This window comes from Oncorhynchus nerka, linkage group LG14 (assembly GCF_034236695.1).
Source record: "Oncorhynchus nerka isolate Pitt River linkage group LG14, Oner_Uvic_2.0, whole genome shotgun sequence".
Taxonomy (NCBI): domain Eukaryota; kingdom Metazoa; phylum Chordata; class Actinopteri; order Salmoniformes; family Salmonidae; genus Oncorhynchus; species Oncorhynchus nerka.
This window is the reverse complement of record NC_088409.1, coordinates 43,525,175-43,538,729: the sequence shown is the minus strand read 5'-3', so window position 1 is coordinate 43,538,729 and position 13,555 is coordinate 43,525,175. Positions and strand designations below refer to the sequence as shown.

The 13,555-nt window shown below is 39.6% G+C and overlaps 1 protein-coding gene and 1 long non-coding RNA gene across 6 annotated transcripts in view; one reads left to right on the top strand and one right to left on the bottom strand.

The window, feature by feature from the left end:
* Positions 1–218: 218 nt before the first annotated feature.
* LOC115127341 (sialic acid-binding Ig-like lectin 5) overlaps positions 219–13,555 on the bottom strand; it is a 29,637-nt gene continuing 16,300 nt past the window's right edge. For 3 of the 5 annotated variants that reach the window (XM_065000097.1, XM_065000100.1, XM_065000098.1), the window contains exons 8-9: positions 1,744–1,819; positions 219–1,424 (exon numbers count right to left, since the gene is read on the bottom strand). In XM_065000097.1, coding sequence (XP_064856169.1) covers positions 1,029–1,424; positions 1,744–1,819 — 472 coding nt within the window. In that variant the 3' untranslated portion in view covers positions 219–1,028. Of the gene's footprint in view, positions 1,425–1,743; positions 1,820–2,017; positions 2,145–2,718; positions 3,004–3,105; positions 3,364–3,609; positions 3,931–5,765; positions 5,922–6,371; positions 6,420–13,555 lie in introns of those variants that run through there. The other 2 variants (XM_065000102.1, XM_065000103.1) reach the window with 2 other exon arrangements.
* Positions 3,790–4,680, top strand: LOC115120618 (uncharacterized). Its single transcript, XR_010458463.1, has 2 exons — positions 3,790–3,957; positions 4,138–4,680. It is a non-coding gene; the product is annotated as an uncharacterized LOC115120618 (long non-coding RNA).

Below are 13,555 nucleotides of genomic sequence, written 5' to 3'. Positions count from 1 at the left end.
AAACGATACATACGCTTCAATGGGGCAGAAGACCGCATGTTGTGGTGATTCTGGATGGCCAGATATCTAGCAACAATGACACAAAGCTGCCATCTGGGGAATAGTAGGTGGCTCGTTTCAGCTAGTTTTGTGTTTTTTTAGGTGCTTTATGCTAATATGGCAAGCATTTGCTAGCTAGCTAACCAACAACTGTAAAAATGTATTTGAGAGACAAGTGCTCATTGTGCAAATGTATTTATATTTTCAAAAAACATTGGAGATGAAATATAGTTTATATGTTGTCAACAATCGAAACCAACCCGTCTGTTTTACCCCATAGTTGTGCACTCGTCTGTTTGGTTGCCAAACAACCAACCCATCTATAGTACACAACTTTTATGTACTTTTTAACCATTTCATTTGAGCTCTCTGGCTAGCCCAAAATGAGAATTCTTTATGGCATTTTGACAAAATGTACTGCAGTATATCAGTATTCTACGTACAGAAATATATTGGTTACAACCACACATACTACATAAAATCCCCACCCATAAAAAAAATGAAATGAAAGAGGAGAAAAACAAGAAATGGTTTGACCTCTCGACTTTTCCAAACCACATCATTGTCAGTCCTTCCTTATGGTGACATAACAGAATCGTTACAAAAAGTAAAATGACTCTTCCTTGAAAAACTTTATAAAAACTTGACCAAAACTTGCTTCTATGTACAACTAGAAAATATTGTTATTGTAAATGTACAACCACCAGATACATACAGTACTATCTGACACAGGGCTGTAAAATAAATCATTTACCAAAACTATTAACTACAGTAGTTTCAGTTATTAAACAATGTCTCTGTATTATCATAAAACATTCAAACTTGATTCAGCACATGAGGAAACAACACCAAAACTACAGTAGTTTCAGTTGAGCAAAAGTCCCACTATCAACATAAAACATTCAATCTGAATTCAGAAAATGATATAAAAATCCATGGCTATATAATACTGCATGCTATCCCCCACATTACTAGTGAAAATATCTGCGTCACTCTCCACCACCCATAATAGCCTTGACGTTGGAGTAAAGCGCTGTTTCCTCATCTGTCTCTGCTGCTGGCTTACCATTCTCGTTCTCCTCATCCTTCCCCATCATCATCATCATTCCACTCTCCTCTCCTCCATCTTCATCCCCATCGTTCTTCTCTCGTTTAATTTTGGCGTACTCTGACTCTGCGGTGGTGGTCTTCTTCTCGGCCTCCTCAGGTGTCTTCTTCTTCAGCAGGGAGTAGTTGATACTGGCGTAGTCCACTTCATTTGGTTCTTCCCTTTTGTCAAATTTTCCTGCAGCTCCACTGGTCTGGGTCCCTCCATTTTCTGCTCCTCTTCTCAGCTCCAACTGCAGAGGGTTCTGTTCACCCCCCACAGCCTGTCCTGCATCCGTCTATGGAGTACATTACAGAAAGCACTGTGTGAGGAGTCTTTTGTTAGCTTGGTGGTCCCAGACCTGTTTATGCTGTATTATCAACTACAGAAAGCACTGTGTGAGGAGTCTTTTGTTAGCTTGGTGGTCCCAGACCTGTTTATGCTGTATTATCAACTACAGAAAGCACTGTGTGAGGAGTCTTTTGTTAGCTTGGTGGTCCCAGACCTGTTTATGCTGTATATTATCAACTACAGAAAGCACTTCGATACTACTATTGGCATGTCAATGCTAACTAAGTGTTGGTAAAGCTGAATAAAGAAAGAAACTGGTACTGCACCTGTTGGTCTTCACATGCCACCATCTCCAGGTTTATGAAAGGGGTTTTGGAATCCTTTGGGATCCTCTTTTTTTGCCTATTGAAAATATTACAAATTATATTTCTCAATAACTATATTTTGGAGGGGTTCACATGCAAGTCCATTACAATAAGGTGCAAGGCATTGGCGCTTTGACAATATATCTGATACTCTTGATAGGAAATGTGAATTTCTAAAGACAATCACCAACACTCATATAACACTAACTGTACTTCAGTAACAGAATGCATGTACCTTTTACATTTTCCTGTCAAACACAGGATGATACAACAGATGGTGGCTGAGAAGGCTGCACCAATCACAAATGCAGCAATCAGTTTTAGGTCCGACAGCATAGCTATAATGTCTTCCCATTCCTTATCTAAAAAGAGAACAACAACTCTGTATGGGAAATGGCTCACATTACTTCATATCCTCTGGAAGAAAAAAATAGCAATTTTCCTACTCTCAGCCTAAATGTACAGAACATTCTCAATATTGCTGTCGGGGATTTCTTCCGAAGAGGAGAGGCGAAAAGGATCAGAGGACCAATATGCGGCGTGGTAAGTGTCCATGGTTCTTTTAATACGTAAATGTACACATGAACACTACAAAACAATAAACATGGAAAACCTAAACAGTCCTATCTGGTGCAAAGACAGAGACAGGAACAATCACCCACAAACACACAGTGAAACCCAGGCTACCTAAGTATGATTCTCAATCAGAGACAACTAATGACACCTGCCTCTGATTGAGAACCATACTAGGCTGAAACATAGAAATACCCCAAAACATAGAAAAACAAACATAGACTGCCCACCCAACTCACGCCCTGACCATACTAAATAAATACAAAACAAAGGAAATAAAGGTCAGAACGTGACAATTCCAAACATTGGGTGGGATTGGGAAGCTGTGGCTCTCTAACCAAGTACCTTGACCTATATAATTACCTTCTTGCTTTTCTTGGCTCTTATTTTGGGTGACCTGCAACTTCTCTCTCACTACACCCACCACATTGCTGCTGACACACTCCACAGTGATGTTGTTGTAGTTTCCAACAAGCAGGCTGATGGTGCTGTTCACTGAGGAACCCAACACTGACGTTGTATTCTCTGTGTTGAGCTCCAGCAGTGGCCACTCTATGAGGGGTAAGGGAACCCCCTGACTGACACACACACAGGTCATGACCTCTGACTGGTCCACACACCCAGAGCCAGGAAGAATCACAGGAAGGTCTGGAGAAAGACAGTGAAAAGAGAGATATTAGTGATAGATTGATCCTATAAACATGGCAACATATTTCCAGATCATAAAAAATGAAATGAGTTTGTACTTACACATCACAGTGACAACGGTGGAAGCTGTCATTGTCCTGTTGCGGTGATGAACTGTACACACATACTCCCCAGCATGTTCTCTTGTCACATTGGAGATGGTGAGAGTGGCATTGTCAGTGTAATTCTGAAGTGGGGGACTTGTCCCGTTCTTACTCCAAGTGATGTCAGATGGCGTTTCACTGTCAACACTGCAGGTCAGATCCAGGGTACCATCCTCCTTCACCATTTTATGTCCAGTTATTTGGGGGTCTTTCACATCTTTGAGTGCAAAGAGTCTCTAATTTTACACATATTTTCTTTTACACATACTCTAAATTCAAACTATATTGGTTGAGGGACTAATAACAATGGATCATGATTAAAAAGGGAAAAAGTCAAAGCCATGACATAACTGGGTGTAGACTACATATTGTATCATTTGTTTATTATGAAGGTTAATCCTAGGTTTCAAAGATTCTCTGGAATAAGGTCTTTCATGTAAAATGTAGGATAGATGGTACTCACATGACACATTCAAAGTTACTGTCTCTTTAAATGTATATGTTTTCTGGAAGGTTACTTGACACGTAACCATCATGTTGTGGTGCCCAGCTGAGGGGGTAAAGGTCAAAGTTGAGAAGTGGGTTGTTGTCACGTTGGTCAGGTCCTCTCTCCTCTGTATGGTGGTGTTGTCTCGAAGCTCAGTGATGTTGTCTCCTGTCCCTCTCCATGTCCATGTGATGTTAGGAGGAGATCCAGAGCCGATTCCTGGGGCGGTGCAGGTCAGAGTCGCTGGTTCTCCCTCTGTCAGAGGAGGAGTCAACACTGAGGGCTTCTGGGTTAGAGCTGGAGACAGGAAATACAAACACAGAAGTGAGTTTTACATCTGTCTACAAAACATCAGTGACACATAATCATTAGTAGATGTGGTAGCAGTAGTGGTATGGCAAATATCTCAACAGATGCTACATCATGAAAAATGTTACAAACAAGTGAAGTAGTATTGAAGTGCTTTCTGTATTACTCATGACTTTATTCATGTCCCTCCTTCAGGACAACCACAACTACCACCACCACCAACAGCATCACCCTGGACCATCGCCTTCAGTCCAGCAAAGATAACAGGAGAGAAGGGACTATGTGCTGTAATTTCATGCACCTTCAATCATGCAGAGAACTTCAAACCTACTGCAGCAATATGGTTCAAATGTCCTAAAAATGGCAAATGTGATCAGGATGAAAATATAATTATCCACTCTGAAACTCCCTCTGAAGCTCAGGAGGGTTATGAACAGAAAGTGTCTCTACTGGAGACCGATCTGACAAAGAAGAACTGTAGTGTGATCATCAACGACATCAGAGAGAATGACACTGGAGAGTATCAATTCAGACTGCTAAGTGCATATACATACCCCAAGAAAGTGAAAATCACAGTGAAAGTTAGCAACTACACAGTGATGTAGCAACTACAGATTTCCCTTTTAAGTCTATCAAAAGTGTGCAAGTTTGAGCATGTGTCCATTAGACCTCTATGGATATTTTTTTTTAAATCAGCATGAATTAGATTGAGCAATAAAAGCCCACTTTTATTCCATAGGCTTGGATCCTCACTATTCAGCTTTTGCAAGAGCGCATTTTTCACTGGCAGTCCACTGGTTTCAAAAACAGCTTAAACTTCCTGAATTCAACCGTTATATGTTTCCAATACACATTTAGATTTGTGAAAAGCCGTCCACAACAACCACAATCCGTACGGTGCAAATAGCTGAATGAGAGAGGAGCAGTGTAATTCACATCAATGCGCTATGTAGATATCGATAATAAGTCATATCCGTATCCATGTAGACGACACCACTGCTGTCAGCCTTACCTCCAATAGTTTATTCATGTTGGATAATCTTTGGATGCCGACAGCAGTCCGCACCATTGGAAGACATAGCTTGGACTGTAACCTACAAAAGCCTATTCCTGCTCTTTTCCTGCGATTCATCAAACACATTTGGTGTGTCATCATAGTGGTCTCTAACTTGTAGTCAGACTCGCGCCTTTTCTCATTGCTGATTTGAATGTCATTGAGAAAACAGAGCAGTGTGAACCATTTTTTTTTGCAAACATCCTTTCTGAATTCAATCATCTTGTTTTTCAAAAGTATCTGTAATCTGATTACAATAATCTTGCTGGTAAAATGCACTTCCATCCCTTCCATGTAACGGATTATATATAATCCATTACTCCCCAACCCTGCTCCTCCTCAACCCTGCTCCTCCCCAACCCTGCTCCTCCCCAACCCTGCTCCTCCCCAACCCTGCTCCTCCCCAACCCTGCCTCCCCCAACCCTGCTCCTCCCCAACCCTGCTCCTCCCCAACCCTGCTCCTCCCCAACCCTGCTCCTCCCCCCTGCTCCTCCCAACCCTGCTCCTCCCCAACCCTGCTCCTCCCCAACCCTGCTCCTCCCCAACCCTGCTCCTCCCCAACCCTGCTACTCCCCAACCCTGCTCCTCCCCAACCCTGCTCTCCCCAACCCTGCTCCTCCCCAACCCTGCTCCTCCCCAACCCTGCTCCTCCCATAACAGGACAAGATGTCGTTACGGGGAAAACTCCCATTCAAAGTCAGCACATGCATGGTGCTCTCCTACAGCTGATTATTATATTAACGCTAGTAGTGATAAAAGGGACCTTACTTGGGCATGTGGTTCTCTCTGTCAGAGAGAGAAGTAGAGCTGCCCAGATGAGGACCCACATCCTGCCTCTACTGCCTCGATGAATCAACCACAACACCGGGGTCTCTCTCCTCTTTCTCCTCTTTCTCTAATGGTCACGATCTCTGTCTGTGTCTACTGGTATGGAGCAGGAGACAAGTGTGAAATACAATAATAAATGGTGTTGTGATAATAACAACATATAGCAATACACATCGGATATTAATGTTTCATTACACCTTTCTGAGTGCTACAGTGGCATTCATAACAACCTTCTTAGCACTTTTATTCAACTAAGATGTATTTTTCTGTAATGCCTAGAGAGGATGTCAAAGAAACATTTATGGTCACAGTTCATATGATGCCTTCTTCATAATACATTACAAGCCCATTTATAACTCCTTATGAGTGACTCCTTATAATACAATATAATGCTCAACATAGGCGCTAATAACTTCTCATAAATATATTTAACTGCATTCAGAAATCTTTATAGCTAGGCTATATATATATATAATATATATATAATGGTTCAATAGCTTGTCTTTTGATCCATGCAGAAAAAAAAATACTGAATCAGCACATTACCTCTCTCTGTGTGCTCTCTCTTCCTATTGACTGTGAGCCCTGTGTGAGTCTCTGATGTGTGTGAAGTGTCAATTCATGTCCCCAGTCTGTTACTCCTCCCTCTAACCTGGTGCTGCAATCCAGGAAGTTCCTCTGTACTATATCGTACAGCCATACTTGTACTGTATGGACCATAATCAACACAAACCCATTACCCAACCCTTATAACCCCATAAATCCACAACCATCACCAAACCTTGGTTAACACTGCAATCCAATCCCCTTGCCTTTTATATTCAGATGCAGTTGTATTTCACTATAAGAAAGTTTCTATAAGATTTCTAAGATTGGCTGTTTGTAACATGCAGTGGTTTAAAGTATTGAAGTAAACATACTTGAAAGTACTACTTAAGTATTTGGGGGGGTATCTGTACTTTACTATTTCTATTTTTGACAGCTTTTACTTTTCCTTCACTACATTCCTAAAGAAAATGGTATACTTTTTAATCCACACATTTTCCCTGACACCCAAAAGTACTTGTTACATTTTGAATGCTTAGCAGGACAGGAAAATGGTCCAATTCACACATTTATCATCCCTACTGCCTTTGATCTGATGGACTCACTAAACACCAAATTATGATAAATGTGCTATATTTCGTATTGGGTCACAAAAAAATGCAACTTTTACATTACTGTGTAGTTGACCAATAAAATGGTCTGACAGGGATGTGGACATACTCGGTATACATATCACGAAAGAAAGAAATGATCTCACTCCAATACATTTTTATAGAAAGTTAGCGAAAATAGATGTGATCTTGCTACCATGGAAAGGAAAATACCTGTTTATGGGTGGAAAAATCACCCAGGTTAACTCTTTAGTCATATCACAGTTGACCTATTTGCTTATGGTTTGGCCTACACCTAGCAACCTGCCAAAAAGATTCCCTTTTAATTGGAATAGCAAGCCAGACAAAATTAAAAGAGACTATTTATATAATGAATATGAATTCGGGGGGGCAGAAATTTTTAAATATTAAAGCATTAGACCTCTCACTAAAGGCATCAGTCATACAAAGGCTATACTTAAATCTGAACTGGTTCTCTAGCAAATTAGTAAGAATGTCTCACCCCATGTTCAAGAACGGCCTTTTTCCATTTATTCACAACCACTCACTTTCGGTTATTTGAAAAAAAAATCTTCTCCAAAATGTCGTAATTTTTAAGAACAAGCCATAGAAAGTTGGTTGCAATTTCAGTTTAATCCACCAGAAAAGACTGAAGAAATAATACATCAAATATTGTAGTTAAACTCAAATATGCTAATATATGCCTTTATTTTTCAATCAAAAAAATTAAAAAGTATAATCTTTGTCAATTGTATCATAAATAGGACTGGTGGAGTTATGTCACACATGCAGTTAACACAAATATATGGAAATATCTGCTCTACCCAAAATGACAACCAACTAATTGCAGCATTACTGCAAAAATGAAAGAGGCAAGTTGAAGAGGCTAATAGTAAGGAACTTGTCTGTCAGCCCTTCATTAAAGACTAAATTGGATAAAGAAAATTGTGATAAATAAAAATATATACGAGTTTCATTTAACTTCTTGGATATAGAGGGCGCTCTTTTAATTTATGGATAAAAAAACGTTCCCATTTTAAACAAGATATTTTGTCAAGAAAAGATGCTCGACTATGCATATAATTGACAGCTTTGGAAAGAAAACACTCTGACGTTTCCAAAACTGCAAAGATATTGTCTGTGAGTGCCACAGAACTAAAGCTACAGGCGAAACCAAGATGAAACTTCAAACAGGAAGTGAGCCAGATTTTTGAGGCGCTGTGTTCCAATGTCTCCTTATATGGCTGTGAATGCGCCAGGAACGAGCCTACACTTTCTGTCGTTTCCCCAAGGTGTCTGCAGCATTGTGACGTATTTGTAGGCATATCATTGGAAGATTGACCATAAGAGACTACATTTACCAGGTGTCCGCCTGGTGTCCTCCGTCGAAATTGGTGCGTAATCTCCAGCTGCATGTATTTTCCCATGTGATTCAGAGGAGAAACAAAACTGCCACGAATAACTTATCATCGAATAGATATGTGAAAAACACCTTGAGGATTGATTCTAAACAACGGTTGCCATGTTTCTGTCGATATTATGGAGTTAATTTGGAAAAACGTTCGGCGTTTTGATGACTGAATTTTCGTTTTTTTTTTCTCAGCCAAACGTGATGAACAAAACGGAGCGATTTCTCCTACACAAATAATATTTTTGGAAAAACTGAACATTTGCTATCTAACTGAGAGTCTCCTCATTGAAAACATCCGAAGTTCTTCAAAGGTAAATGATTTTATTTGAATGCTTTTCTTATTTTTGTGAAAATGTTGCCTGCTGAATGCTAGGCTTAATGCTATGCTAGCGATCAATACTCTTACACAAATGCTTGTTTTGCTATGGTTGAAAAGCATATTTTGAAAATCTGAGATGACAGTGTTGTTAACAAAAGGCTAAGCTTGAGAGCCAATATATTTATTTCATTTCATTTGCGATTTTCATGAATAGTTAACGTTGCGTTATGGTAATGAGCTTGAGGCTATAATTACGATCCCGGATACGGAATTGCTCGTCGCAACAGCTTAACGACCAAAGAATTGACAGCTGTGCCATATAGATTACAAAATAGTTGGGAAGAGATTTCCGATGTACCGATTCCATGGCACATGGTTTATGAATTGACAAGCAAAACAATGCCGGATTCAAAACTGAATTCTTCAATTTAAATTATTTTGCAAAATTCTTGCAACCAATAGAATGTTATATATATACAGTATATATGGGGGATAAAACCTTACCAGCTCTGCAGATTTTTCTGAGAGGAGGCACAGTCATTAGATATTTGTTTTTGGTACTGTCCATATGTAGCTGGTTTTTGGTCACAGGTCAAGGAATGTCTGAAGAATTGCAACATTTACCTGGAGCTAATGCTGCAGATAGCACTACCGGGTGATCAATAATACAATAATACTAATAGCAAAAATGTTTATCTTTCATTTACAATCTGTAGAAACTATGAGAATAGAAAGGTTCAGAACTTTTGTGAAGCATCACAGGACAGTTGAAAAAATATATGGCAAATAGAAATCCAATATGGATGGTGTTAAGAGATGGATGGGAGGGGTTGAATGGAGCTGAAGAGTGGGACTAATAAAAACAAGATAACAAATGTAAAATATACTGTGTCTGTAACATGTATATAGGTTCAGAACTTTTGGCCTATAGAACTGGATGGACATCAGAAATAGAGGAAGGTCAGGACTAAAGACAAACAAAATATTAATTTTGTAAAATAGATTGTGTCCTTGAAATGTATATAGTATGTATAAGCTGGAAGTGGAAGCCTAAGTGATGTTGTTCATTAGTTTAATCCAGTTTGGGGAGGGGTGGTAGGGTTTGTGGGAAAAAAATTAAGGAAAATATATTTAATTAAGATGTGTATATATGTATGTATGTGCGCTACTGACTCGGTACTACCTTTATTATCAATGTTAGAGGCTACTGGGTTGTATTCAATATATTTTTGTGATGGTTTTATACCACAATCTTTCACGTATACACACATATAAGACCCACGTTTGAAGAGTGCTGATTCCTCTTTCACCGTTACATTACGTTGACTTAATAACAAGAAGACATGGTAATAATGCAACTGATCACAGCCTGAAATGGAAGGAATTTGTTGCAACAATGCCTGATAAAGTATCAGTAATGTTTAAACTGTCAGATGAATTTCAGTTTCAATTTGTGTAGTTGTAATGGAAGTGCATCTAGTCATACATCAACATAATTGTGCATTTCTCTAAAAACAATATCACTGTAAAAGCCATGATGCCTTCTTCATCTTCAACTCAGTTTCCCATTACATTTTTATTGTGTTTAACCAGACCGGTTAGTGTGTCTTCACAGAGTTTGACCAAAGCTTACAATACTCTTTGGCCCTATTTTAGTTCCTTTTCACACTTTGAGACTGTGCTAAAGTGCAAAGGCCTTGCTACATTTGTTAGTTGGGGTTTTACTTCTCCTAAATACTTACATGCCACTTGGAACACAAGTCACTTTAATAATGCCACTTGAATAATGTTTACATATCTTGCATTTCTCATCTCATATGTATATACTTTATTCTATACTATCTACTACCTGTCTATGCCATTCTGACATTGCTCATCCATGTATTTATATATTCTCAATTCCATTCCTTTACTTAGATTTGTGTGTATTAGGTGTTTGTCGTGAATTTGCTAGATATTTCGCTACACCCACAAAAACATCTGCTAAGCATGTGTGACAAATACAATTTGATTTGAAAGTTCATCATCAGCATGCACCATACTACACACATTCACAAAGTTGGTCCCTAAACTAAAAGCCTTGTAGAGTTATTTTAGCCATTGTAAGTTATAGTCAAATTGATTGGAATTGAATTGAAATTGAGGATAAAACTAAGTGGGTAAACAACTAAGCAAAACATACTCAACTGATGCATTTGGCACAACTAATGTGATAAAACAAGGTTTGGTCTGCACAAATATAATCACATAAGCATTGTGGAAGCCTGCGCATTGGTTGTTTAAACTCTTTATTGTATCACAAAATATCAGCTATCACAGCCATGGTGTCAAATGCGTTGTACATCAGTTGTACAACCTGAGTGTGTACAGGTCCGAAGATATCTATTCAGTCAGATATTAGTGACTATTAGTAAAGATCCACCAGCACCATAAATGGCTGAAGTTATGTATGCTCTACCAATGACGTTTGGTTTGCTTTTTGTTGTTTTTGTAATACGTTGAGATGCACTAAAAACGGAGCTGTTAAGATGGAACGCAAGATCTGACCAATGTGAACCATATGCACAATTATTTAATTGAAATTTGAACTGCCCTCATGCATTAGTGCAAAGACTGAAAAAACTATTATACCAAGGGCCTGAATGTCAATGCAATATTTTAGGTTACTTTATGCCGACTTTAGCATCATCTACAACTGTGGCGAATTGTGCTGAAATTAAAATTTGTAGGGATAGGGTCTAGTTTCCTGAATTTCCGCCTGACTGTTGTGCCCAAAGTAAACTGCCTGTTACTCAGGCCCAGAAGCCAGGATATGCATATAATTGATAGCATTGGATAGAAAACACTTTGAAGTTTCTAAAACTGTTAAAATAATGTCGGAGACTATAACAGAATTGATACAATTCCAACTGAAATTATTTTTGTAGGTCCCAGGCTCTTATAATGGAAACCTATTCCTGTTCCAATGTAAATCTGTCTCCCAGATTGCAATTCCTATGGCTTCCACTGGATGTCAACAGTCTTTATTCAAGGCTTCAGGCTTGTTTTTGAAAAACAAGCAAGAATTTGGAGTTTTGGTTAGGAGAGCACCGGTACAATATCAATCTTTTGGCGCGCTTTTTGGGATATAAAGAAGGATTTTATCTTACAAAACGACCATTCATGTTGTAGCTGGGACTCTTGGGATTGCAAACAGAGGAAGGTCTTCAAAAGTAAGTGATTTATTATATCGCTATTTGTGATGTTATGAAGCCTGTGCTGGTTGAAATATATGTTGATGTGGGGCGCCGTCCTCAGACAATAGCATGGTATGCTTTTGCCAGAAAGCATATTGTAAATCGGACAAGCAGTTAGATTAACAAGAATTTAAGCTTTTAAATGATATAAGATACTAATATGTTCATGAATGTTTAAAATTGCGATTATTTATTTGAATTGCGCACCCACCAATTTCATGGAATGTTGTCGGCTGGTGTCCCGCTAGCGGGACGCCTGTCCCTAGTGTTGTACTGTGCAACAGTTTGTTGTCTCACCACAAAATTACAGAGTGAGAAGGGGGCACAAAATACAGATACTGACTCTCAACTCAGGCCTCTACAGATATTTTTAAATTTCTCGCAATTTGTAATGACAAACAGTAATTAGATACTGTATATCTGTGATCTGTAAATGTGCTCATAAGTATCAGAGAAGAAGATCTCCACTGAACAGAGATACCTAAGTGAGACAGGCAGAGGGCAGGTGCACAGTAGAGAGTGGTAAGTTGATTCGTAATCGATTATTCATCGATTTCACACTTCACAACCATTGAAGAAGATATTTTGTGGAAAGCGATCTCAGGTAAAGTGATCCTAGAAACAGCCACAGTGATCAGTGTTCGCTGATATTTCAGCTCTGTTTACATTACACACACACATATATTGTCTCAACGAGATACATTTTGGCCTGCTGTGCGAGTGCTACAGTTGTCACGCCCTGGCCATAGAGAGGTTTTTATTCTCTATTTTGGTTAGGCCAGTGTGTGACTAGGGTGGGCATTCTAGTTTCTTTATTTCTATGTTGGTGTGGTTCCCAATCAGAGGCAGCTGTCTAATGTTGTCTCTGATTGGGGATCATATATAAGTTGTCCTTTTTCATTTGGGTTTTGTGGGTAGTTGTTTTCTGTTTAGTGTCTGCACCTGACAGAACTGTTTCGTTTTGTTCAACTTTGTTATTTTGATGCGTTGTTCAGTTTTATTAAAAATCATGAACGCCTACCACGCTGCACCTTGGTCTCCTTCTTCATCCGACGACAGTCGTGACAGAACTACTCACCACAGAAAGACCAAGCAGCATGGTCAGGAGGAATGGACATGGGAGGACATTTTGAATGGGAAAGGATCCTGGATGTGGGAGGAGATCCTGGCTGGGAGGGATCGTCTCCTATGGGAGCAGACGGAGGCAGCAAGGAGGAAGCAATTTTACAAGGGGTCACGGCTAGCATGGAAGCCCGTTTTGTTGCGGTGTTCAGTTTTATTAAAAATCATGAACGCCTACCACGCTGCACCTTGGTCTCCTTCTTTATCCGACGACAGCCGTGACAACAGTGAAGTCATGTATGCCAGATTGATCCAAAAATGTCTGCATAGAGCTGCCAGTCTGCATGGAGCTGCCAGTCTGCATAGAGCAGCCAGAGCTGCCAGTCTGCATGGAGCAGTCAGAGCTGCCAGTCTGCATGGAGCAGCCAGAGCAGCTAGATCCGCCAGTCAACCAGATTCTTCCAGATCTGCCAGTCAACCAGATTCTTCCAGATCTGCCAGTCAACCAGATTCTTCCAGATCTGCCAGTCAACCAGACTCTTCCA